The 27948-nt window shown below is 38.4% G+C and overlaps 1 protein-coding gene across 2 annotated transcripts; it reads left to right on the top strand.

Annotated features, from left to right (window-relative positions):
* Window positions 1-1150: 1150 nt before the first annotated feature.
* On the top strand, window positions 1151-27947 carry PUM3 (pumilio RNA binding family member 3). Of its 2 annotated transcripts, none has more exons than XM_056324927.1 (18): window positions 1151-1282; window positions 1670-1776; window positions 3533-3718; window positions 5306-5435; window positions 6263-6338; window positions 7085-7178; window positions 7337-7403; window positions 7949-8123; window positions 9745-9848; window positions 10353-10431; window positions 12176-12274; window positions 13323-13376; window positions 14878-14958; window positions 18889-19031; window positions 19793-20015; window positions 21063-21150; window positions 23037-23127; window positions 27695-27947. In XM_056324927.1, the coding sequence occupies exons 2-18, from the start codon at window positions 1680-1682 to the stop codon at window positions 27822-27824; spliced, it is 1917 nt and encodes a 638-aa protein (XP_056180902.1). In that variant the 5' UTR covers window positions 1151-1282; window positions 1670-1679; the 3' UTR covers window positions 27825-27947. The 2 variants fall into 2 exon arrangements, with proteins under 2 accessions (XP_056180902.1, XP_056180903.1); XM_056324928.1 differs by having other exon boundaries at window positions 3536-3718.
* The last annotated feature ends 1 nt before the right edge of the window (window position 27948 follows it).

The raw sequence follows: 27948 nt of genomic DNA on the forward strand, positions 1-27948 counted from the left end.
AACTTGAAACCTCTGGGTGACATTCAAAAATTTCATTGGTTTATTCTCTGGGAGATGTTTGTATTATCGCAACCAAGCTGAACATAACAATATATTTTCTAATGTTTTAACTGATCGTGATCTTAATTATTGAAAAGAAACCACCAAGAAAGTGGAAAATGTAATTAATGTAGAAAACAGGCTTATCTCAAGTATCTACCAAGACCATTCCAAACACTGAAACATTTGGGCAGTGGGAGCATGCAAATGTGATATTATGCACCTTGATTTAAGTCAAGCTTCAAAGTACAGTCTTTCCTGTCCATTCCCTTTAAAACACACAGTTTTCACGTAATTTTGGCAAACATTATGCTAACATTTCAAGGAGTGGGAAAATTAAACATCATAATCCTGCCTATGCCTGTTTTATTTTGCAAGTCACTACCAAGTACATTCCTGGAGACAAACAAAAGAAAACCAGTACTACTACTACCAGCTGTGGTTGGTAAAAAAAAAATAAATAAAAAATATTCCACCAAATTTCTCTCTTTAGTCAAATATACCTTGAAATATACCTCTCTTTAGTCAAACATACTACCGGTAGTATTAGAGATGTACTATGTTTTGACTTCCTGTCATAGCTACTGTAATCACACAAGCGTAATGATTACCACGCTTGCGAATAGGGATCTCCTTACATTCGGAGGCGGTGACTGTTTTGAACATCCGAGTATAAAAAAACATTTCACACCAACGTTTTACGCCACCGCCAACAGCTGTGTTGTTTTGGAGTAACAGCTCCACCTGGTGTTCTCCAGCATCGTCGCTCCTTAATCTGCGCTGTGCTATGTTACTTTATATTTAAACCAAGATTGTATTTATGCAGGGGACTGGGTCGAGAAGATGGCGGCAGACCTGCTGGCCTAGCTGCAGGGCCGGCGGAAGGGCAGGCAGAAGGCAATAGACCTCTAGAAATACTGGGAAGGGGCCGGGGCTTTTCCTCACAGCAACCCGCCCCTTCCAAGAGTCCGGGGAGACTCCACACATGCAAGAACTGCTACGGAGGACCCTAAAATGGAGAGTTCTCCACCCCTTCCCACCCAGCGCCAATGGCCGGAAACAAGGCACTGGGCGGAGAGCGCAACACCCTTCGGCTTCCGCGCGGCGCTTTACGGCGCGCTGCTCCGGCACTGTCGCGCGGCAGCGGCAGGCGGGCCAATGGGGAGCCGCGCTCGCCGGAAGGGGCCGCAAAGCGCGGGCGCGGCGGCACGTGTGAGGCGAGCGGCAGGGGCGGCGGTACGCGGTAAGATATTGGGGCGGCGGGAGGGGGGGGGTCTTACGCAGCACCCCAGCCTGGCGGCCCCCGCGCCCGGCTGCCGGCCGGCGGTATGCTGCGTCCTCCCGGCGCTGCCACGCGGCCTGGTCCTGGGATCTCTGGGGAGCGGGGCTGGGGCAGCGGCCGCCCAGGCCCAGTGAACCGCAGACTTGCCTGGTTGAGCCTCCGTGCAGATCGGCCTGTGAGCGACTTCTCGCCCGCATCGCCCACTTAGGGACGGGCGGCCGCCACTGAGAAGGGTTTTACTCCGTCAAGTGCGTTAACCGGTGTAGAGGGAAGCACAAGTGGTCTTTTCCTCGTGTTGTTAGCAGTGAGCCGCGGTGGCTGTAATGCTGTCTCTTGCTCTGTTTGCAGTGTTGCCACAATGGAAACAAAGGGTAAAAAGAAGTTTGTGGGGAGGAGTGGAAAAGCATCTCGTGGAAAAGTGCCACACGGGAAAAGGAAATATAAAAAAGATAACGGTAAGAAGGCACAGGCTCCCTAGTAGGAGTCCAGCTGAGATGCTCTGGTTGTGCACAGGCATGCTTGCACTTCAGTTTTTATCTTGGTAAAATCAGGTCATGAAATGACTGGTTTGGTAGATGAGTGAAGAGAAGTGGATATTGTCTACTTGGATTTCAGTAAGGCTTTTCATAGTGTCTCCCATAAGATCCTCACAGAGGTTCTGATGAATTATGGCCTGGATGAACAGACAGTGAGGTGGATTGAAAGCAGGCTGAGTGGGTGAGCCCAGAGTGGTAATGAGTGGCACATAATCTAGTTGGGGCCAGTAACTAGTAGTGTACACCAGGAGTCAATCCTGGGTCCAGTCCTGTTCAATGGCATGATTGATGGTCTGGGTGATGGCGCAGAGTTTACTGATGACACAGACCTACAAAGAATGGCTGATGCACCAGAGGGTCATGGTGCCCTCCGGAGGGACCTCAACGGGCTGCAGAAATGGGCTGGCAGAAGTCTCAGGAAATTCACTGACATTTGAAGGGTGAAGTCCTCCACCTGGGGAGGAACAATCCAATGTGCCAGCACATAGTGGGATAAAACAGCTTTGCAGAAAAGGCTCTGAAGCTTCTGGTGATCACAAAGTTGAACATGAACCAGAAATGTGCCTTTGTGGCAAAGGCAGCTAATTGGATCCTGGGCTGCATTAGGAGGAGCACTGCCAGCAGGTTGAGGGAGGTGATCCTTGCCCTTTTCTCACCACTTGGTGAGGCCTCACCCGGAGTGCTGTGTGCAGTTCGGGGCTCCTCAGTACAAGAGACAAATGAACATACTGCAGAAAGCCCGGTGAAGGGCCATGAGCTTGAAGGGTCTGGAGCACCTCTGTTATGGGGAAAGGCTGAGAAAGCTGGGACAGTTCCTGAAGAAGGGAAGGCTGAGGGGGATTGTCTCCATGTATCTCCATGTATACAAATACTTGAAGGCCCTGTGTTTGTATCTGTGTGTGTGTGCAAAGACAAGAGAGCCAGGCTCTTTCCAGTGGTTCACAGAGGACCAGAGGCAGTGGCCACAGACTGAAACACAGGGGGTTCATGATGTACATCAGGAAAGACTTGTTTGCTATGAGTGTGCCCAAGCCTTGGCACAGATTAGCCAGAGAGGCGGTGGGATCTCCTACTTTGGAGACAGTCAAAAGCCACCCAAAGACAGTCGTGGGCAAGCACCTTTGGGTGGCCCTGTATGTGAGCTGGGGTGATGGACCAGGTGACCTTCAGAGGTTCCTTGCAATCTCAGTCATTCTATGATTCTCTCTTGCTTTCAAAACTATACAGACTATATGATCAAACAAGCTGGAAAAAGTAAAGCTGAAATGCTTTCAATGGATTGTATTGCAAGCCCTTGGGAAGATACCTTTCAATGTTTGCTCTCTTCTGCTTAAAACAGATGATAACATTCTGACCATGAACTGTGAAGAGATGATTTGGGAATTTATGACTTTGATGTTGGGGGTGGTGAAATTCTTAATTTTGAATAACCCTTTTTATGCTGAGGCTGTTATGCTGCTGCCCAGAAAATAATGCCTGGACAAAACTTCTGTAGGGAAAACTGGGACACCCAGGGACTGCAATGAAAACACCAGCTTTGAGAAGCTTGTAAGGATTACTATTAAATGTATAATTGTGATTACAAAGTAGTTTAATTCTTGTTACAGTAGTAATTTGTTACTTTGAGGCAACATTATCTCTGTGATAGCATTTTAATTTCTGTTATGTCATTTAATAGATTCAGGTCTGCCAAAGAAATTCCTTAACAAAGGAGATGAGGAGAGAAAGCCTAAATCCATTTCCACGAAATTTGTGAAAGGACAGTTAAGACCTGGAAAAGCCGGTGTCAAACAATTCAAGAATGAACAGCTATCAGAAAAGCTTGTAAAGAAGAGGAAGCTCCAGGATGGTGAAGAGGGAGGTGAGCAGATTTTAAAGCCTGGAGATCAGTGGAAACCAGGTTTTGGGAAACACGTTCACCTAAGTCTTCCTCTTTCCCTCTGCCTTGTTATTATCTTTCCAAATTGGCTGAATTACTCCAAGTTTACTTCATGTTTAATCTTTGCTGTGGAAAAATTTACTTCACCTGATTAAGCTGGAGGCCAAAGTTCTCAGGATCAGCAGCTATGAATTTTCTTGGAAGTCAGAAGGAAAGATGCAGTAGCAAATTTAAATAATTGATATGCCATCATAAAGCTGTGATTATTTTAATGACAGTGTTAAGTGGCTAGCTGGCTGTCTTCACCAAATTTGAAAAATACAGTTTTTCATGGACCGCTTTAGAAATCTAGTCATCTGTCCTAGAAGTACTGGCTATTAAATCTGGAACACAAGAAGTCATGAAACAAAGTTGATGATCTTTTATATTATTTTTTCCTGTGGTCCAAACTATCTAGTCACTTTTTTTTTCTTTTAAAAAGATACGATTGGTGTTATTGCTGCTTTTTGCATTTTGCAGCTTATTTTTGTGTTTATACTGAGAGGGTAAATAACTGTCTGCTTTTAGGACTATTTAAATAGATTTCTTTTTTAACTTTGTTTCTGGTATATGGGAACTTTATGTTGTTCCTTCCTCTGCTGTGAAGCAAAGCTCTACAATTAAACGGTGTAAAATGAGAAGTGGAATCTTACGTGAGGGATTTTGAAGTTCTGCAGAAAAATGCTAGCTGTTTGAAGGACAGTAGAAGGTGTTGAGTATTTTATTGTTGCTGCTGTTGCATGTTTGCAGGATTACTTTACGTGGTATGTGCACTACATGTCTGGAAATCTAATAGAAATAGAATATTCATATTGAGCTGCTTTCAAAAAAACAAACCCACAAACAAACCTTTAAATGTTGGTTATAAGAGTAATTGAAAGCTGCTGTGTATTGCACAGTGGCATTGCTCTCGCAGCAAAGTAATACTGGTTTTGCTTGTTGGCGTTACTTGAGGAGAGTGATAATGTCAACAGTATACTCTGTAAAAAGAGAGCATGAAGTGCATGCTGCTGAATACAAACAGGTGGTGCTTTAGGGTGTGGAAATTTAATGCTGGGTCTTTAATGCCCTGTGTAAAAATAATAATTGGCGTGACTTCTGTGAAACTATGTAATAGAAGATGATGGGTTTTGTCAAGGTATGGATAAAACTAAAATCAAATACTTCAGGTTTTTCCATAAGTCATTAGAATTAACTGTAACAGAGTTTGTTGTGTGGCAGTGTATTGCTGTTGCATACTAAAATCCCATACTTAAGGAATTTGACTAATTTTTTTCCTTTCTCTGAGATTTCAGATAAGTATCTTTGAGTTAGGGCTCTTCTTTTGAGAGAGGGAAAAGGTATGTATGAGTATAGGATGAAGTAAAAATCGAGGATTGCCTGGGGCAGTCATAGGCTGCTAGTTGCATTGCAGACAAAGCTCCTGAATTGTTAGCAGTTCAGAGCTGCCACAGTTCATACTGGTAAAGGATTCCATTGCTGCTCTTTTATTCACTGTAGAAAATGTATTTATTTTGTCTTTTGGGTCAGTTTCTAAGAAGCCAAAATGGAATGACTTCAAAAAGCAAAGGAAGGAGTTAAAACAAACCAGACAACTTAATGATAAAAGCAATTATGACATAATTGTAAAATCAAAGCAAATATGGGAAAGCGTGAGAAGGTAATGATTTTTTTTTTCTTTCATTCAGTTGGCTTTAAGTCGTAAGCTGCAAGAAGACCCTTCTTCTCCTTTTGTAATTATGTGAAACTATATTTCCACAGTGAAATTCCGTGGGTGAATGTTAACATGGCATGCAACAGATGGTTCAAGCAGAGTGTGGTGACCCATGGTGCTATAAATGTCTGGATTTAGCTTACTTATATTTTAGGCTAAAATTTCTGAGTAAATGCCTCAAGATTCAAAAAATGAATCAACTCCTGAAGCACAGAGTATGTACTGATTCAGCCTGATCTTGCAGTAGAATCACTGCATGCGTTTTTTGTGGAGGTTTGTATCCTCTCGCTGGGCAGGTGTAATTCCAGAACTGAGGCCCCACACAGAATCACACAATAGTTTGGGTTGGAAGGGACCTTAAAGATCATCTAGTTCCAACCCCTCTGCCATAGGCAAGGACGCCTTCCACTAGACCAGGTTGCCTAAAGCCACATTTACTTGCTCCAAGTGTCTGTGCTTTGCAGTTTTATTTCTAAGACTTTTACAGACCTTTGGATCTGTAAGTAACTCTGGTTGCAGATTTGAGTTTGTTCTTTTTAATAATCCTGTTACTTAGAAAAGTAATTTTAAAGTGTGGAAATCTGGCTTGGTTTCTAGAAACTGGAACTGCTTATTGACATCTATCTACAGGTTTAAGGAATGGCAATGTAAATTTCGGTTAGCAGGAGCTAACAATTTTTTTTTGTAATGTCTTGCTTCTTTAAATATACAAGTTAATCATACTACAAAACCCCTGCTTCCTCAGATAAGATTGTGGTTTTTTTTGCTTGTAGGAAGAAATGTGATAAAGAGAAGCGAGGAAAGCTAATGAATGAGCTACAGACGCTTCTTCATGGAAAAATTAAAAGTGTAAGAAAAACTAATGCCATAGTGCACAAATTCACAAAAGCTTCTTTAAAGAATGGCAAAATATAAATGAACTTTTAATAATACAGTACTAACCTGTTGTTCCAAAAGCTACAGGGATTTATTATTTTTTTTTTAACTGAGTGAAAAAAGAACAGAAACAGAGTTGAAAGGCTGCATTTGGCATCTGGATTTCAGGACAGTAGTCCTGGGGTGCTTTGTCTATCAAGCTGGCTATAATAAGGCCATCTGTTTTGCAAAGCAGCTTCAGTCAGTGAAATTCTGTGTTAACTGAAGTGCAAAACCAGCCATTCAGGAGTTATGATTAATTAAAATTGTTGCTTTGCAGCTTTCTTTCAGAGAACTTAGTCTTTCCATTTAAGTATCAGGAGATTGTTTAGTATAGTTAATTCTTGAAATACATAAATTTGCAGAGAAATACAGGTTGGATTTTAAAGTGGTTCTTGGTATTCCATGCTGAAGTGGAACTGTATTGTCACCCTCACTCTGAAATTACAAAGAATGTGACAGAAAATGAAGTACCATTTCATCGTTCTCTTTCAGTATTAAAACTTTGGTGTATATCCTTGATTGTCAGCAACTGCAAATATTGTCTATATTTTGTTTGATAGAGTGCTTAAAGGAGTAAAAAACCTTAAACCTGTATCTGAGAGCAAGCGCATCGAAATAAATTCGGTACATAATGCCATTTGAATAGCCTAGGATAATGAAATATCTCTGTCCTGTAGCTGGCATTTGCACATGATTCAACTCGAGTGATCCAGTGCTTTATTCAGTATGGTAATGAGAAGCAAAGGCAAGAGACATTCGAAGAACTGAAAGGTACTTTCTTCCCATTTACGTTTTACCTATGTGCTTCTGTTTTGTTCTTAGACACATTTAAACAAGCCATATTATTTTCTCTTTAATATAAAGGCATCTTGTTTTGTAGAGTTAATATATGAAAAATCAAACCAGCTGAATATTTTTTTCCCTTCTAGATAGCCTAGTAGAGTTGAGCAAGTCAAAATATTCCAGAAATATTGTGAAGAAGTTTCTTATGTATGGGTGAGTATGAAGTGAATTTGTTTAGCTGTGTTGCATTGTTCCATTTCCAGTGTGAATACTGCTCTTTATCTATAGCACATTGGTCATGAATAACAAAATGTGGATGGAAAACATCTTTATGATAGTGATGAGACAGGAGAGCGTGTGGCATTGCTAACAGCCATTTTTCTTTTGCAAAAAAGTAAACCTAAAACTACATATCGAGGAAAACATGCCAAAAAAGCTCAAATATATGCTCAAAGTTTATCTTTGCCTTATACAAAAAACTGGCTTTTAAGAATTTTCTCTGCTTAGTGTTTCAGGAAGGCATCCTTTATTCTTTAGGATTTATCCACTGGTTTCTTTCCCTCAAAGTGCCTTATGATTTCTCCAGATTCCTGGATTTATTGCTGTATAAATGCCATAAGGCTTGTCCAGATGCGTATATTTCCTCATTTCTAAGTTAAAACTTACTGCCTAAATGTACCTCCAAAACTAAAACTATTGATAGGTCAGCTTATCCGTGAAGTTTTAACTCTTGCTATCTATCTTTCCCTGTGAAACAGGACAAAACCACAAGTTGCAGAAATAATAAGAAGTTTTAAAGGCCATGTGAAAAAAATGCTCCGTCATGCTGAAGCATCTGCTGTAGTGGAATATGCATATAATGACAAAGCCATTCTGGAGCAGAGACACATGCTGACAGAAGAACTATATGGTAACACTTTCCAGGTTTACAAGGTGATGTTTCAATACTTTCTAGTCTAAGGTGTTCTTGCATCTAAGGTATTGTGTTAGTAATACCTTACTTATGTTAACTACTATTTCTTTTCATTAAATTTCTTTGTCAGCTGTCCAAACGTGGTCTAGCTTTGCACGCTTAAACGTTATGACTACTTGCATGTTTGTATTCTAGATTAAGTTGTTGTGTTTTTTCAGTTTGAACTGTGTAAAATACATTATGTTAATGTATGAGCTTGCCGTGCTCGTCAAAGACAGTCTAATACATAATTCAGTTACTGTAGTATCATAGTGTCCAGCCTTGAAGTGATCATTCTTGCTGGGATAAAATTTAGGCTTGATTCCTTGTTAATACTGTAGATGGCTTTCATGTCATAACTGCCCTGTGTCTCATCAGAACTGAGTGTGAGCAGAATGTGCCTGTTAATTTTTGCTTTGTTTTCTTTTCTCATGGAGACTACAGGACTTGAGTTCAAACTCTCTTGAAACCATTTAGGTGTAGATGCTCACCAGGCAGTGGGTACCTTTTTAAAAAGTACAACCTCCTTTCTTTTGACTGACTGGTTTTCCTTCTTTCTTGCTGACATGGAAACTTGGTTTCTTTTTCAGGCACAAATAAAATTATTTACTACAAAGCACAAATCTGTTTTATGCAATTATTAATTATACTAGAGTAACTTTTGCACCTTGGTGTACAAAGAGGCATGCTTTTTTGCAAGATTTCTGTTAAAATTGTGCAAGAAAATAACAGCTTATTTTTGAACTATATTGCTGTTTTTTTCTCTACAGGTTATTAAAAGTTTTAGTAAAGCATTTTACAACACTAATAGAAAGGTGTGTTTGTGGGCTGTAATTTTTACACAGAGTAAAATAGCTTCTGAAATAAAATACATTGTTGGCTTCCATTGTTCTAGCATTCTTGGCATGAGTGCTTCAAGTAGTCTTACATTGCAGTGTCTTAAAGTTTCAAAAAGGTCGCTTTTGCTTCTGCCTCCAACTGTCCACCCTCCCCCTTCCAGCAGGGATGGTTAGAAATACATTTCTTCTAATTTTCTATCTAGTCAGACTATTCTTCTAATAACAGATTCTTTTACAAGAGTTGCTAGTGTAACTGTTTAGTGGAGGTATCAGGAAGAACTTCAGTATTTAAAGCCTATGGTATGTATTCCTCCTCTCTACTCTTCTTGAACTGGGATTTCCTGGCCTTGGCTAATTTCTCAGTTCATTGCTTGTTGCGGTGTTGCTTTGACACGTGCATGCCACCCTGCAGGATTTCTGCTTAGCTCAGGATTCCCTTAACACAATGCCCATTTTCTGTGTTTTACCTTGTATCTGACAGTGTTATGAACCACTGACCATAATGGGCAAAAACAGTTCAGACCACAGAAACAGCTTTTGTTTGCTAATATTTGCTGAATATTGTTTGTAGAAACAAGTATACAGCTAAAGTAGATAAGCTTTTTATTTTTAAAATTGTAAAAACTGCTAGTTTTGCAGAAAATTATTTTGTTTGTGGTGGTGTTCACAAATTTTGATTGAAAATGGACTAAAGATTACAATTTTTTATGAACACTGATACCTACTGTGAATAATTAAACCTCTGATTGTGCATTCATTTCAGACACCAGTTATCCCAACACTGGATAAAGTGGTAGACGCTCACCCTGAAAAGAGAGAGGCCATCTTGGATGAAATGAAACAGATTCTTACCCCAATGGCACAAAAGTAAGGACAAAAATTGATTTAAACTGTAACCATCTATCATGAAGTATTTTGTTTGTGACTGGCAGACAGTGATATTGATACACTTCTAAGCTGTAACATTGCGGTGTTGTCTAGTAAGTAAGTAAGTATGGTTTTGTCTGAACTATCATAATGAATATCTTACCTTAATTTTGAACTCCACTTCTATAAACTAAAGTGTCCCCTACTCCAGTCAAGCAATCAGTAGAAATCCAACAGTGTGGGGTGCTTCCATAATGCATTATTGGATAAGCTTCGCCAGTGGTCTTTAGGAGAAGATGTTTTGCTAGGTTTTAGAATGTCTTAAGTTTTGGTAGAATCTTCCACATAGTGTAAATGCTAAACATCTAATCCAGAATGACTGTGTGTTTTCTGCAAACCTCATGGCCTAACTTTTTAAAATATAAATGACGTATTGCTTGCTGATGTTAAAGCCATTACTTGTGGGGAATGTTTTTCTTATTTTCTTCTTCCCCCCAAATACAGAGAGGCTGTGATAAAGCACTCACTGGTGCATAAAGTGTTTTTGGACTTTTTCACTTATGCTCTTCCAAAACAAAGATCTGTAAGTATGTTTTGTTTTGGTTTTGTTGTCTTTTGCCTTCCAGTGAAATGTTTTTAATCTTGTCTGGACAGAAATATACATCATGCATTTATAGACATTTACACATCTGGCAATTCCAGGTAAATGCTGGGAATTAGTATTGTAGGGAGATTAACAGTCACAGTGAACTTTCACACTAAAGCTAAAGTGTTCGTGATACTTGAATTTAAAAAAAAAAAAAGTCTATTGGAATTACTTTGATGTTTCCTGTCTCCATGCTAAAAATGGTCCTTCTTAGTAGCTGGGTAATAATCAAAGCCGGATACGTTGCTTTCAGTAGTTTAGCTTTCCAGTGTGTAGATTCTTAACTGCTTCTAGCCATTGTCCAAAAAACTCTTGACCAAACGGATTGCGCCCTTCTGTCAGCAGCCAAAACTTTGCCTTCTGCCACTTCCTGAACCAGGCATACAGCTTGTATCTTTATGTCTGTATTAAATTCCAGTTCTAAGCTTATCCCAGCCATTCTTCCAAAAACTAGTCCTAAATCCTTCTGTGTGATTTGATGTTGTATAAAGTAGTGTCCTACTTGACTTCACTTGTCTTCAGGTTCTGTCTATCAGCCTCACGCTGGTTCTGCAGTTCACCACCACCTTAGTCCAGGCTAGATGGAGCCTTCTAGACTTTCTGGCTCTTACCTACTTCTGCTGGACTGGACTCCTGAACTCTTCTTTGTTACTGTTAACAAACGCAAAGCTAATGGTAGTGAGGTGGCCTATTCTGAGTCCAGATATTATATAATTAAGCATTCCTGTGCATGGTTTCATGTAATGCTTTGTCAGAGAATGCTTCTGGAGTCACTGTCTTGTGTGGATCAGGGGAGTAAGGGCGTATTTTCCTCCTTGCTTGGCTTTTTGTGTAGACATGATAGCATGTGGGTATTTTCTTTGGGGTTTGGAAACTCCTTTTGTAGATCTTTTCCTGCCTGTGCATGTAGCTAGCAATGCCATTCATGTTGTGGCTGAGCAGTTTCTAAACAAATGGTAAAATTCTTGGAACCTTTGATTAAGGAGTGAGAAGAAGCCTAGTGATGGAGGGGGAGATAGGTGGGAACTTCATGTTAAAGAAATCTATCAGATAGTAACTGGAGTAGTATGTAGTAACCTTGGGAGGTTTTTTAATTTGGTTTTGAGTTTGGGGTTGGGTTTTTGGGTGTGTGTGGGGTTTTTTGGCTGACGGTGTTACTTGTCAGGTGGCTTCAGAACCTCATGCCTTTGATAGGAAGACTAATTTTTGGCTGATTCTTGTCGTACCTGATTTATAACATCACCTGGTGCTTAAATGACCTTTTATTTCTTTCGGCTGTCTGGCTAATACCACATAATGTATAAAAAAAATTGCATAGTTTTTCTTCCTAAATGGATGGTTATCTTTGTCTCCTTTAATTTCTGTCTCTGTTCTAAGCACCCTTCCTTGAATTTTCTGTACTAGGACAACTGATAAGCTTCAATACGCTTCCGATTTCATAGGGATGAATATGATGAACAGTGTAGTTTGGAAGGGAGGCAACTTAGGTCATTTACAGTCTTTAGGACTCCTTTTGAGACCATTTTTCATAGGTCAAGACAGTGAGAGTGGTTCTGTAGAGACACTGATCCTCTTTACAGTGTTGTGAGCAGGCAAAAAATCCTTTCATGCCCTCACCCACCCAACTCGAGACTTCTCAGGTCTCTTTTGCCTTTTTATTTTACTACCTTTTCTTCCCCAGGAAATGATAGAAGCTATCAGAGAAGCTGTCATCTACCTGGCACACACTCATGATGGAGCCCGAGTAGCAATGCACTGCTTATGGCATGGTACTCCCAAGGTACTGTTTGGTTTTTGTCTGCCCAGTCCTCTTTAATAGTAGTCTGGTCTGAGACACTTGAATATGATTGCCCACATGGGTTCTTCTACCAGTACACATTTTGATGCAGTTAAGTATTTGAGAGCAAAGTTAAAAAGTGGCCCCACTTATTGGCAAATAGAAACAGTAGTTTTTTGTGAATCACATGCTTTGATTAGAACTTCTGTAGTGGAAGCATTCCTTTTATTTTTAGCAGAGTTCTTGGAGACGACACACAGAGCTTTTCTGGTTTTCATTCATTCATCCTGTAGATGTCTTAATGCAAATGAAATCAGCAGTAGGGAGGGAACAATGAAGAAGTCATAATGTGGAACACAGTTTAGCTTTAGAATGCCAAAACTTAGAAACTGTAATAGAAACTGTGTTCTAGTTTCTTCTGCTGGTACAGTGTCCTGTATCCTATTCAAGTGTAATATGCTGTCATCTCTTGTAAATACTGCAGTGGCTCTGGTCTTCTTCTGTATTAAAAAAAAAAGGCAACTTATGAAAATAGTCTGGTTAAAGAGTACAGAAAAAAAAAGAAATTACTGGGATATAGGGGTAATAATGGGTCTAAAGAAGACAGCAGTGATTGCAAGGGCCCAAAGTATAAGCACTGAGGAAACTTCCTGCTAAAAAAGTCCTGCTAGTAAAGGAGGTCTGCAGTAGGTTAAGTCCTTGCTACTTTAAAGTTTCAGGCCTTGTTGAATAAGTTTCTTTTCAAATGAAGGGTTGAAGTGCATTTTTTTTTGTTGTTTTCAAGTTGCCCTTTTTGGCATCTCCCATTGGTGAACTGGACTTGTAAATATATCACAGAATCTCCTTGGGAGTTAAGTCTTTCACAGTTCAGGTTTAACTCATCACACTTTTTAGATGTTGACTAATAGTACAAATGCAAGACTTCGGTCAGTAGCCTTTGCCTTATTAAGTAAATTAAAGGTTATCTTTTTGCAGGTGTAAATATCCATTTAGTTACTTAGAGTCACTGGCATTGTAGGCTCATTCAAGTTTCTTGTTTCCTTTTGGATAGGACCGAAAAGTCATTGTGAAAACTATGAAGACATATATTGAAAAAATAGCAATGGTGAGTGTTCATTAACCATTTATTTCATAGTCTCTGAAATACAAGTGATTTGGTAGAGGCTAGTTGGAATGTGCTTCAGTACTGGAAACAACTGTGTGATCTTTATACAACTAGGTTTAAAGTAGTGATGATACATTAGTATGAAGTGTGTTGAATTTTACAGAATACTCAGAGGCATACTGAGAAGCTTCATTGTGGGCACTAAATGTAGTATTCTTTAAAGTAGCAGAGTTATTTATAAGTCTTAAATATTTTTTTCACAGTTTTTTTGTTTGAGTCCAACTTTATATTGCATCTACGTATGGCTTGGTTAATTCTCCTTGATTGGGAGTAAAACAACATATATACAGAAGAGGGTTAAGAATTGAGGTGTTGGGAGTGTCATTGGAATATACATGAATATGCATTTCTTTTAAGATGCTCAATAATTTTAAGTTGGGAAGCTTCAAAATGAACTAATGCTGAAGTGACATGCAATGGAAGAAGTCTGTATTTAAGTTTTTTCTGAGTAACATGTATGGAGACTGCAGCACCAGTAGTGTTTAACAGTTGCAACCAGATTTCGTAGTGGTAGGCAAAACTGCAACTGTGAGGAAAAGCGCCTTGAACTTCTTGCCTTCCTGGCTGCTGGATCATTCTGTCTACCAATAGTTGATGTGGTCTCCAAACTTGATCGCACAACCCTGAGCATGCAGCCTCAATATATGTGTGTATATGTATAAATTCTGTACTCATATACTCTATAAAACATACACAGAAATAGAAATGTAAAAGGAGGAGTTAAAAATAACCAGTTATTTTTATATGTGGATTATCTTGTGCATCCCACTTTGGAGGCCACTGGTCTAAGTAGTGTTTCTCTCCGTCATTTTCTAGTACCAGAATAAATGAGTTGTTAATTTTATAAAAAACATATTATATAGAAATATGAGACGGTGTGTAAATAATAGCTAAAAGAACACAGGAGCACTGAAAGTCTGGCTACACTTTGACGTAGGGTCTCGCTGACATGAAAGTGAATTGGGTTGTGCCCCTTTGAGTATGCTAGAGACTTGCTCTCCAGCAATGCAGTAGAGACTGTATGGCTCATTGTAGACATATGATCTCCAGTAATACGGGATGTGATTTATCTCAATTTTAAGAAAATGCACCATAGTAGTAAAGTCTCTGTGTAGTGTTCCTGTAAGGCAAATCTTATGATTTCAAATGATGATTACACAATCGGGTTAGGTTAATAGCTTGGATGTGATAAAGCAGTATATTAATTTGTAATGGCAGATCAACTTAATCTACCTTTGTTTTAACAGCATGCTTCTCTTAACAAGCCTTGCTTTCAGGGAGAGCCTAAATATTGGGCTTGTCTCATTCTGTGGCAGTACACAGAATTTGCTTGTGGTTCATGTTGTGTCATGTTCGAGACAAATTCTCAGAAATGTTGATTCTAAGTCAGTATATTCATAGAACTTGACTACACGTGGTTTCTGATGTCTTATCTTCTCAGGGTGAATTTTCTCATCTGGTATTGCTGGCAGCATTTGATTGCATCGATGACACTAAACTTGTGAAACAGTTAATTATATCAGTAAGTAATTAATTTTTTCCTAAAATAGCATACTAAATAGTGTCAATGTGTTTGTCAGTGTATAGGAGGGTGAGAGTAGGTATCCATCTGCTTTTTTCAAACTATTTAATTCCTTTTCACCTTCTCTATGTCATTATCTTTGTGAATCATGGTTATTTTTTTCTTTTCATAGAAGACCTCAGCATTTTCATATGTTCTCTTTAAGTTTTTTTGATTAGTTTTTGAGTTAGATTCAGTGCTTGCTGAAAATTCTCCTTTTTGTACGTGTTCATTCTGGCTAATGGGTAAAGTCAATGCCTTTGTTGTAGTAGTTTGAGGTCTGTTAGTATTTCAAGAGATCAAATTAGTAGAAAACTTTAGAACAAAGATACAGTCTTCTCCATTTTACAGACAAACCTACAACATCAGGAAGATCCATGCCTAGAACGTCCTCATTGTGCAGACTTATTATTGTAAAAAAGGTTGTTTAGCACATTTTAGTTTTTTGTTTGTTTGGTTTTTTTTTGCAGAAGTAGCATCTTGCAAAAGGATACTTCAAGATAAACTGTAGTAAACTTTCAGGAATATGGCAACAGGCCTGAATATAGTATACTGTGACAAATGAGAAAAAGTACTTGGAGACTTTTGGTTGGATGCTGAAACCATTAACTCACATTAATTCTCAAAACTTGACATTTTTACTTAATATGTTGATAATGAAATGACAACTAACTTTCTGGATAAAATCAATGTAATATTTCTAATGGATACAGATAGACATCTGAAACATGACAGCACTCTTAGCTGTTTTGCTTCACCTACATGGAATTGCAGAATGAACAGTAAAGACAGTGTGATCTAGTCTGCATCTACTTACTTTTGGACCGCCTTGTTTCCCTATCTTCCTTCCAAAAATTATTTAATGGGGTTTCATAAAGTGTTTATACTTAACATTCTTTACATGCAAATTTTATCACTTCTAAGATGTTTTAATCTGCAAATTACTGTAAAGTTAATATTTTCACACTGCTAAAGGAGACTTTGTGCAAGCAGGATAATTAACATGGATAGATAGGTTGCAATGTGCTTGTGGTACTCCCGCTATAGCTTTTAGGACTCTGATTGGTTGAGATGCAGCAATAGGCAGGTGATGATGAGGCTTGCTTTAAAAGATATGAGCAGTTCTTCGACTGAGCAACTTTGTGTAGTGGGGAATTGGGTTTTTGTACCCTAGCGTGGAGATCTGGCCCAAAGTCTGTGCCTTCCTGGTGGATGTGGACAAATGAAAGCATCCATCCGGCTTTTGTTTGTTACTTGGATATGTTAGCTGTAATCACAGCTGGGTTTTGTTTCCAGAGTCTAGTCTGCAATGTAAGAATTTCTAGGCAAGTTCCAAGCAAATAAGCCCTGACAGATAGAGCTGTTTTGGTGCAAGATCACTGAGGCGTTCCTATACTGTATTAAAAGCACTGTGCTTTCTGGAGAGTTTATTAGTTCAGATACTGTGTTTGGCTTTAGTAGAGCTTCCAAGCTGACATTTAATTCTTGAATCATCTATATTTTTCCACCATCTGAGATCAGAGATAATGGAGTGTTTACTGTTTCGTCATTCTACCACATCAATCTGTACAGAAAAGTAAAGGAGAATAAGGGGGAGTGGCCTTCACACATAGAGATTTGCCCATCTGGGTTTTTGTGAGGTCAGGAATGGGGAAAGGATGTCAGGGGAAAGGAAAAAAAAAAGATAAGATTAAAACCTACTCTTCAGATGGTGAATGGAAACTTGTAGCAGAGGATGAGGTGGAAGCATCTAGAAGTCAAGCACTGAAGCACACTGTAGAAGAATCCAACCCTCAAAATTATCTTAAAGAGCAGGCAGACTTCTAAAACACCTTATACCAATTATTCTGTCCATATTAAAATTTAGCTTAAGGAATGTATGAAAAATAAAGATTTGGGTGTGGGAGAAAAAGCAGTGTTTGGGCAAGTCTAGTTTTGGGGGTTTTTTTGGTTGGTAAATTGGGATTTATTTTTTTTTTGGTAGTATTCTAAAACTGATCACTTAATGTGGATTGACAGAATGGCAGGGAATTTGTAGGTAAGGGAGAGTTTCAAGCTCTTCAAGTCCTTCGAGGAAATTCTTTCCTTATCATCATCTCTCAGCTCCATGGAGTCTTAATCCAGGACCAAAGAATATGTATGGTGCTTTAAACCTTCATATGTGACTGGAACTGTAGGTTGTGAGCTTGGTGTGTGTCAGGATTCAGGCGGATTTTTAGCAGGAATTCCCTGTCTTTAATGAGGAGTGCAAGGAGGCAGTGCTACGGAGATGTTACCACAAGAGACAGCATACCTGTTCTGTTGGGAGTTTCTCCTGGGACTTTCTCACAGTTCTGGCACTGAAAGTGACTAAATTCTGTAATTCATCAGAATCATGAAATCAGTGGGGGAAATACACTTTTGGAAGATTTAAAGAAAAATGTGTCTATTACCTTTTATACAAAATGGCCGTGTTACAGGTTAATTTTGAAATGCAGGGATTTTTGTGTTTTTGTACTAAACTAAATATTTTCTTTACCTGTTTTAAATTTTAAAATATTTTAGCACCTTTGTCACAGATTTGATGAATGAGCACTGCACACCTAAATCAGAATGTACATGCTGAGAAGGCAGAATGTGGTTTTGGTTTGATTTTTTTTCTTCAAAGAAGACTTTTTGGGGGTTTTTTTCCCCTCCATGCCTGGAGTGTGAAGGTTATAGTAATAGATTTTTATTCATATTCATAGTGACAGTGCTGCATGAAACTGATGTTCATCTTGGGTTTACCAAAACTCATTTTCACCTAGGTTTAAGCAACTTTTTTTAAATAAGAATGTTGTCTTACCATTTCCTGCCAGCTTCCAACCACCTTTCTCTGTTTCTCTTGCCCTCAAAGACAGACAGACAGGTGCCACGTTAATAAAGAGTGACATTGGTTTGAATTGTTCTATTTATCTTGTTCTGCTTGTTTCTGGAGGGACTTTTGTGGTGGAAAAAAGGGTTTTTAAGGGCTGTGGCCTGCAAAATGTGCTGGAATTGCCTAGAGCTCTCTATGGCCCTCCTTTGCTTTGATAATCATAAATTTTATATGTATATTAAAAGTTGCCAGGAATGGATTATCAGAATGGTCAACAGTATCTGAATGGTACTCAGGATTCTCCAGGGATACCTGGAGCTTGTATAAAATGCATGGTGCTGTATGAAAAGGCATTTGCTGGGAGGCGGACAAAAATTTGAGTACAAGCAAATGGGATAATACAGGTGTTTCCATCTGAATATAGCAGGGTGCTTCTATAAGCAGGAAAACTCCCCTGCACATTAATGGATTTATTCTTCAGCCATATTAGTGCACAGGTGTATGAGGTGCCCACTCTGTAGATTACAAAGTGGTTACTCCTAGCCAGTGACTAACCTCTGGGGAGTGCCCAGTGTTTTCTGTTAATGCTCAAATTAACTGCAAATAATACTCCTAGCAGAAGTCAGCTTTATTCTATTATTGAAACTTAATTTTTCTTGGTTAATATTCTGTGATCAGTTTAAGATGGACTTTTCCTTCCCATGGACTGTCATTGCTGTCTAGGCACTTAGGTACGCTCCCTTGAAAGTCAGCATGGTATCAACAATTACTCTTAGGTGATGTATTTATAGTATTTTCTAATCAGTGACATTGATGCATGTGGTGAACACATTTTTGTTCACCACAAAATAGGAAAATATTTTTTTGTTTCTCTCGCTTCTCCAAATTTTCATTCTGATTAGAGATTTTTTATTTAATGTTGCATGCAGGTATGAATATTTATAGTATGTAGCTTTTCTTTCCTAAGATTTGTATTTGAATGGTGATCAGTAGTTATTGATGGCTCAAAACTATTCCTCTATTAATGTTTTGTTGCTGTTTGTTTACTTCTACAGGAAATAAATGCTGCTTTGCCCAATATAATAAACAACAAATATGGGAAGAAGGTCTTGTTGTACTTGTTAAGTCCTAGAGACCCTGCACATTTTGTTCCAGAAATCATCACACTTCTGCAGCAGGGAGATGGAAATGCCTATAGGTAACTCACATATGAAGGTTAAGTTGTTTTCCTTAGAGTCTAGAAGAGTTCATGCAACTTCTTGTCATGATAGATATATTATGAAAAAAAGCTGAAATTAAAACTGAAGTAATGTAAATGTATTTAAATAATACATAAGTATTATTAGCTGTGTTAATCTGTAGTCCGTATTTTTGCTTTTTTGGTTTAAAGTTTCTATACTGGTGATCAGCAGTTTACCCACTTTGTAAAGGGCCAGAATTGGATGTGGTGTTTGTTTAAACTCATGTATCAAATTTGGCGAAAAAGAAGATTTTTAATATACATTATTGGTGTCTTGAGTTGCATAATAGTGTATCTCAAATTCTAGCAATAACCATGGAAGTCATTAATTTGAATTCAGTGAAATTGTATTGACATTTATGCTTATCATCTTTCCAAGGAGGACCAATTATAAATTATTAGTGAGCTGTTTAAGAAATGCGTCTCAGTAGTTGAGATAACAGAATGAATAGAAAATAAACAGAGGTTAAATTACTGTTAAAAAAACTGAGGTTTACTGGCAATCAGCTTTACACGCTATACATGCACTCCATGTGTTCTTAAAATCTGTGTGCAACATGTGTTTAATTATGTGTGAAACTGAGGGAAGAATAATGCTTTATTTTGATCTTCCAGTAATTTATAGCTGTCTCAAGTAGTGTATATGTTCTGAATTTCTTGTTGCTTGATGTGCATACAGAGCAAGCCTTCCTACAGTAATGTGCTGTCTCTTTCATCAGTAAGAAGAATACTGAACTCCGCCGCCGTGAACTTCTGGAAGCTATTTCCTCACCTTTGCTAGAATATTTGCAAGAACATACCCAAGAAGTAGTGACAGACAAAGCTACCTTTGTCTTGGTTGCTGACATCTTAAGAACAGCTCTTGGTGACATCCAGCCGGCACTAGATGCAATTGCTAGTTTAGCAGCAGAGGAGCTGGTTCCAGGCGGCTATGATGGGCAGGTAATGTAACAGAGCACAACGTGCTGAGACCTTGCAGAGCATTTGCTTATTTTATGTTACGAAAATGAAGTCTGCTTCTTTTTTCCTTTACGTAAGACATCAACATACTGCCCTGAGAGCGCTCATATATTAGATGTGATCTCTGTTTTCTGACATTTTCCTTTCATGGTTTATTATTGTTGCATCTTGAATTGTAGAGCAAGATACTCGTGATTTTGAATCTTCAGAACTGCTTTAAACGCTTTGTGTGAAGGTAGCTGACAGTCGTGTTACACAGTCTCTCTTTTAATGTTACCACAATGCAATCAAACAGTTACAAATTTTTTTATAGTTCATTTAGCTGTTTACACTGAGAGTGATTGGGTCTCTTAGCTTTCAGGTATGCTTATCTCCATGCCAGGAAAGATCTTAGATAGTAGCTGTTTATCTTTACAGTATGACCTTCTCTTCAAAGTGTGCCCCTCCCCTATTTTGGTAAGCTCAGTCGGATATATGTCTGTTGACTAGAAAACAAAAGATGCTGTGTGTGTATACTATATTTAAGATAGATGCACTCCAGATTTTTGTAGTAGTGCTAAATTTGCTCTGTCTTTCCCCTTCTTTAAGACAGACAGTTTACAGAATTTTACATGAACTACTCGTTTTCTGTGATTTTTCTGTGAACCATACTGAAGCGAATTTTCAAGGCTGTGAAAATGTGGAAGGTCTGCAAGTTCTTGTAGAAACAGCTAGACAAGAGAATTCTGCTCAGTAATGAAGCATGAAGCCCTTGGAGGAGTGGATGAAACATTGGTTGATATGGTTTATATTACTGAAAGTCAGTTGTTACAGGGAAGGTGGTAAAAAATAAACTGGTCAGTTTAAGTATTCAGATACTTGCATCAAACTTGGTGATATTTGCATAGGTGATGACTAAATGGATCCATATGAAGTGATATCCAAGGGCAGAAACAGGAATGTTTATGGACTGATATGTAACTAACTGCATTTTGAAACATCATCATTAAATAATTTCATTTTGGTTTGATTTGTTTTCTCTCCTTAAAGCTTCACATTGCAGAGCATCCAGCAGGCCATCTAGTTCTGAAATGGTTAATAGAGCAAGATGAAAAAATGAGAGAGTGTGGAAAAGAAGGTATGCAGCTCTATTTATTTATTTATTTATCAATTTATGACCTCAGAGTGATTGGTTATCTGACCTAAAATGAGATTGCTGCATTTATACTAATATATGGAAAATTTAACATACCCTCTTAAGATTAGTGCTTCTGTCTTTTTGCTGTTGTGAGCTGTTACAAGAACAGAATGCCAAAGATACGTTTGCTTTTTCTGCAATGAAAGTACTTGCTTGGTTTTTTTCTCAGGGATTCAGCATGTATTTGGGACATAGTTCATTTCTCTGCTTAGGATATCTTGATAGCTTTGCTAAATCACACAGCAATTTTAAGGCTAATACAAAAAGTGAAGTCTTAACAGGAAGATGTGTTTCACTAGGGCTTGTGAGCCAAACTGTAGTCTTTACTGTGTTCATTAGTGCTGCTGGGTTAATGCTTTATAACTGTTATTGCGATAATTCATGTACAAAAATAGGACAACTTTGCCATTTCATATACCAGGCAGAGATTGGGCACAGATGTTCACATCTTAATTTAGCTTTTAAACGTATTTTATTACATAATTGTAAAATCTTGTTGCATGAGTCACCCTGTCCTAAATAGAGATTACTTTTTCTCGTACAAAAACCTCAAAAAAACGAAAGGAGGTGGGGGTGGCATAGTATAATCTGGAGGGAACTTCTCTGTGTGTAGGGGGATTTTTTCATTGTAAAATTACCAGGCCTTGTTAAACACTTTTATTATTTTTTCTTAAAACACTCAAGTATCGACAGTTTCTTTTAAAAAATAAGTTTGTTGGGCTTTGTTAAACATTTCTGAAAGGAGGCTGTTACGCTGCTGAAGTGGGTGATTAAAAGTGTGCAAAGGGGAAGCTTAAGAGTATCTTCCAGAGACCAGCCTAATTGAGATGATGATAGCTGTCTGGATTTATTTCTACTAACATTGTGCAATTCCCATTTTAAATATAAGCTGTTCTCTTTGGTTTCTTTGTTTTCCTCCAAAGAGTGCATCATTCAGAATCATTGCTCTGAGATTATGGAATTGGAATTAAAAAAGAACTAAATTGTTATTGTGTAGGAAACAAGTTGAATAAAAACTGACCTGTTCTTTAGATGGAATAGTGACAGTGAAAAATAGCTTCAGTGTTTGTTTGGAGGTGGGGTGGATTTTTTGGGGGTTACTTACTGATAAGTTTGCGCAGCATACAAGCTGTAAGAGCAATTTCCCTGAAGTTCAAATTCAGCTGGGGACTTGAGGTCAGCCTAGGTTCTTCCTTTTGCCAATGCCATTAGTGTAATGAATCTGCAAGCCAACTTGGGCTTTCAAAGCTAGTGGGGAAAGAGAGCCCTGTAGCATCAGAACAGCTGAAAGAAACAAGGTTCCTAGTGGTTTTCATGCATCACTAAAGGATTATCTCTGAAGTTTGACGTAACTTCTGTTTCTTCAAGTGCAAACTTGAAGTGCAACTCTTCAGTTGTAGAGTCAGATGTTTAAAAACAGCATTTTTCAGCAGGTGTGTGTATGTATTAGTATATTGTATATAATTACCTCTTGTGATGTTGTCATTCTTAACAAGTTCATTCCTTGGAGTGGTTGCCGCCTTTAAGACATGAATAGCCTCTGACACCCTTTTAAAAAAGATACAGCAAGTTTGACTGCTTTATACTAGTGAACTGTCACACAGTGCAGCTGTTGTCTAACTAAATTCAAGCAATAGTTGGAAGTCGTCAAACGTGTATAAAGGTATTCATTGCATTGAATAGTTATTTTGAGAGCAAAAATTTGTGAATACTTGGTGGCTAAAAGCTTTGATTCAATCACAACTGCAGAGAATTTTTAACAGGCTTCTTTGTATGAAGTTACTGTCTAATTTTTTTCTTACCACTATCTTTCCCACATTTTACAGTTTGCTTTGGAAGAACGTTGGTGGAACGTGTTGGTATTGAGAATATGAAGACCTGGGCAGGAGTAAATCGAGGTGCCATTATTCTTTGTTGGTATGTAAGGCACATGGCTATTTCTGATTAGCTTCCAGTGTTAATTTCTTGAAGAGCTAAGAGAATATCCATTGAAATTTCTACCAGCAAAGTGCCATGTTTTGCTCTATGTGTACTGTCTTTCATGCCACTGGTAAGTCTGTGATGGAATTAGGGTACTGGGAAAACTCAAACCAGGGTTTGTATGTGTTGTTCCTTGAGCTCAAGCTTTTGTGGTACTAGGAAGCAGTTGGAAATGTTGGATTTAATGTTGGAAAATCTTAGGATTAAAAATCAAACTTATTTTTAAAATTGTCTACTGTGTCTTGTTTTACAAGCACAAAATTCTCTGAAGGGCAGTCCACAAAGAGCTACATTAAAATATTAACTCTGAAAAATATCTGTGATGACTGGTGGAGACATGTAAGAATCCAGATTATTGTTTTGTTAGGTTGTTTTTTGGTTTTCTATTTTTGGTGGGTTTTTTTGAAACTTGCTGCTTTGTGTTGATTCCTTAATTATGGAGCCTAAGCATGTCTCATACTGAAGTAAGAAAGTATTTGGAATAAACTGTACAAAAGAATAGACTGCAGATATTTATGATGAGCCAACTGGCTAACTTTGAAGCAGTGAACCATTCAACTATTGAGATCAAGAAGACCTCATAGAATTTGGACTAACATTAACATTTTGTTTTATCAAATAAGAACAGCTGTTAATCACCACTGTTTTCACTTTGTAACTACCTCTCAGTGTCAGGTCATAGAAACCCAAGGTTTTGTCTGTAGCCCAGAGCGTGTGTTCTGGAACTATTGGGTCAGCATTGCCCTGCTGACTCCTCATAAAGGCTTACACTGAGCCAAAATCAACAAACAGTTCAAAGAGACAACATGATTATGAAAAACAAAAACCTCTTTTCCCGTTTTTTCTGCCCCCCTTCTCCCTCTCCTAAAGTTACTTTGAACTCCTTGCTGTTCACTTTCCATCTGTGCTCATTATGACTTTAGTGAGGCTACTTTGACATTCATGCTGTTTTGCAAGGTGAATCAAAAGCTGTTTTCACTAATAGAATGTCTGTTAGTTAATCTGAATTTAATTCTAGCTTTGTTTAGTCGTTATCATTCAGGGCACTAGCGAGAAGAATTGGTAGTTGAAATCCAGATACAAAACAAGTTTACACAACATCGTAATAGCCTTACGGAGCTGGCTGTTAAGATTGTTCAGCTACTAAAATAATAAAACTTTTCTTTGCCTCTCATAACAGGCCTTTAGAATTCAATAAATGCATCTAATGCCTTTAAGTTATCTGATCCTGTGCACAGATGTGCAGTAGAGATTTGTTACAAAGGCTTGTTCACTGACAGTGTATTAATGGTTGGACTTTTTTCCCCCTAACTCAAGGCTGAGATTCATGTAACATGTGGTGTTGCTGGTTTATGCACTAAGTGATTTTGATTGTCCAAATAAGGTTGTAAAGTAAATTAGTGGAATTTTTTCCATGTATAACACTTAACTGTTTGGCTGTCACCATGACAACAGTCTCTTAATAGGTTTTGAAGGCTTACAGAAGAAAACAGGAAACTAGTAATTGCGTATTAGCAAAAACCAGCACGGGAGTGTTGTATTTTATGGAAAAATCTGTGAGGAATGTCGGTCTTTCCCTCTCTCCGCTATTACTCGTGGCACTACAGGGTAGGACTTAAGCAAGTGTGCTTTGTTACCAAGCAGAGGAGCTTATCTCCCAGATTGGCAGTTGAACAATTTTCACCAATACTGAAATTCACATAACAGGGAAGAGAGATAAAAGTATGGGGGAGAATTGTTTATTTGTTTACTGGAATTTTGTTTTTATATTTCTGGTTTGTTTTTTTTTTTTTAAATTTTCATTAAAGCTGAATCATTTGTAGTTTGAGCTTCTCTTGACGACTCTTTAGGCATAATGCCCTTTTGTTTAGGCAGCTGGGAACACACAACGATAACCAGCTGCTTTTGTTCCATTTCGTGTGACACCTGCTTACCTCGCTAATGTGGTAATTGATCTCATCTTTGTTAAACTGTGTACATTGAAATTGAGAGGTTACCTAAGTCATACAGCACTAATGAATTTAATCTGGTATAGATAACAACAGCATTATTGGTTTTTTTACATAAAGTGCAGAGCTTTAAAGAATCTTCTTATTCAAAAAAATACTCAGATACAACTTTGTCATAAAGGAGCTCATATTCCTCAGACAGAGGTAATTTTCAGATGCTGCCAGTTCTCCCTGAAGCTGTGATTGATTTTTGTTTTGTTGTTGGCTTTTGGGAGCCATCTGTGACTTATGTGCAGATCTGAAACTCAGAATTACCCAGTCATTTAATTTGAAGAGTTTTGGCTTTCTAGTCATTTAAGCTTATTCAGCAGTTACAAGGAGTTCATTCTGTATGCTTGATGGCTTAGTTATCTGGTATCCTCTGGACCCTTTCCTTTCATTTCCCTACTTGCTTTTAATTTGATTTTTATTAAAAAAATATGGGGCCTGGTTCTGACATAATACAAGTGTGAAGAGTCCTAAGGTAATGAGAAGGCTCTTTGAGGACATTACAATCAGCTTAGTTTAAATAAAGTGTTTAAGTACTTGAATGTCATGGATGCTGGTCTGTTTACATTTCTGTATTTACCTCTCAGTATTTTTGAATTTGTCAGTGATGTATTACATCAGGGTAGAAAATGGATAAAAACATACTTCACCAAATGACTTACTGATTTCCATATTTGTGTAACCTGTAAAATTTATATTTTATACCCCCAAAATACCTAGGTGCCTGCTTACCAGATCTTAGAAAACCCCAGCCCTGTGTGTTGATCTTTTGGCTATATTATCAGACATACATGTGTCTTATGTTAAAAAGACTGTGTCTTGAAAGATCACAATGTCTTGAAAGAACTCCTGTGGATGTCAAGAGTTTGAAAGCAGCTTTGCGTGTATAGCTGTTGGCAGATTCAATTCACTTTTAGAAATACAGAAGCTCAGTCCCCAGAGTGGCTTGTTACTTTGTATGCTTTTTGTCCCTGGTGGGGAACCATGTGAAATCTCTCCGTATTAAGTACCATTGTCTTTTGTCAGTACTCTTCTTGCCATTTTCAGGGGTACCTGACTCACAGAGAAGCTGAATAGGATCACCCTCACTGTGTTGATTTCAGTTTTAAAGAAGGCCTCTTGATTAAACAGTACTGTCATAGCTGAAAGTGTAGCAGAAGTTGCTGCTAGAAGATGTTAGACACAAATAAATAGAGGAATAAAGTAGCTGAAAACAGTGGTGTTGTCATATGGGTATCCCATGCTTTACTGCCTACAGCGTTTGCCATCCTGCATGGGATTTGGAGTCCTAAGGAGACGAAATTTAAATCTCACCTTAAGCTACATTAATTCCTTTAAGAAGTAGGCTAGAAAAAAGCTTTTAGGTAACTGCAAATGTGGGAGCTATTCAGAAGAATTGCAGGGGTTGTAAAGAATTGCAGTATCATGCAGCCAGCTTGGTACCAGTATGTGGATGTTATAGTTTGTTTCCAATTTTAGTATATTTCTAGACCAGTATAATTTATAATTTGGTTCTGGATTGTACAAATTGGCTATAGAAACTAGTAAGTTTTTTAGGTGGGGTGCACTCATCATTTCAGAGTAGCAAGTTAGCTGTGATATTATCTTTACTGATTTTGTATTAGAATCCCAAGAACATATGACTGTTGCCTGAAGGAAGGGGAGAAGGACAGTCACTGCCTAGGTTGATCTGTATAGTGCAGATGCTTTTGCTTTTCTAATAGTATTTTACAGCTTACAATGAATTTCCGTGTTTCTGAGGAAGAAAAGCTATCTGGGAAAGCTGGTTCATTTTCCAAAAGTAATGTCTAAAAAAGAACAAAACTGGTAAGGCTCTGTAGTCCTGCACTAAAAACATGGAAGTACAATAGTGAAAGTACTTGGTGTGTATTAGATGTACTTCACTGCATCCAGTTTTAGGACCCCTGTTAAAAGAAAGGTATCCACAACTGGAGTGACTTTAAGTGAAGGGAGACCAGCCTAGTTGTGGGCTGGATCCCTTGGCCTGGGAGGACAGGCCATGGGACCAGGGCTGGTTCAGCTAGGCGAAGGCATGGCTTTGCAGGCACTCAACAGCATCCCTGGCACTGATGGGAGGGGATGAAGGAGAGCTGGGCACTGAACAGCACCCCTGGTGCCAGCAGGAGGGGATGAAGGAGAGCTCACCTCTTCACAGCAGTGCATAGGTGGCTGAAGGGTGAGAGGCACCTGGCACTGGTGTTTCAAGCCTGGACTGCCCTGAGCAGTCTGGTCAAACCCAGTGTTTGAGCCTGCTTTGAGTAGGGATCTGCAGTTTCTTCCAGTCTGATTTATCTTGTGTTGGTTGTGTTCTCACTTGGTGTATCATGCTTTCTGGAAAGTTTACAACTTTCTCTAATAGGAGGTATCAGAATCTGCCCTAACTATATTCTTCTAAACAGTTACTGTTTCTTTACATGGACAGCTTCTTTTCTATGACTTACATGCTAACCTTTTGACATCCTTGGGTTTTTTCCTGTTTCTTGTAGCCTTCTCCGGAGCAGTGATCAGAAAGTGGCAAATACAGTCAAAAAAGGACTGCAAAAACTTGTCCCGAAGTTGAAGCTAAATAAAAATGTAAAAGGAATAGAAGCATTACTGGAGAAATTGACTTCCTAGTGTAAATGAAGATAAAAAGACAGTTTACATCAGTGCAACCAACTGAGAGTTGGTAAGATTTTGCACCATGGTTGTTTTAAGAAGCAGTGTATGCATTTGTAAATTAAATAATTTCTAAAACAAC

This window comes from Falco biarmicus, chromosome Z (assembly GCF_023638135.1).
Source record: "Falco biarmicus isolate bFalBia1 chromosome Z, bFalBia1.pri, whole genome shotgun sequence".
NCBI classification, from domain to species: Eukaryota; Metazoa; Chordata; class Aves; order Falconiformes; family Falconidae; genus Falco; species Falco biarmicus.

Bases quoted from the DNA above. Each gene is read 5' to 3' on its own strand.
- PUM3 (XM_056324927.1), top strand. From the start codon at position 1,680: ATGGAAACAAAGGGTAAAAAGAAGTTTGTGGGGAGGAGTGGAAAAGCA. The intron at 8,124-9,744 runs GTGATGTTTCAA...CATTCATTTCAG, and splicing joins ACACTTTCCAGGTTTACAAG to ACACCAGTTATCCCAACACT. The intron at 9,849-10,352 runs GTAAGGACAAAA...CCCCAAATACAG, and splicing joins CTTACCCCAATGGCACAAAA to AGAGGCTGTGATAAAGCACT.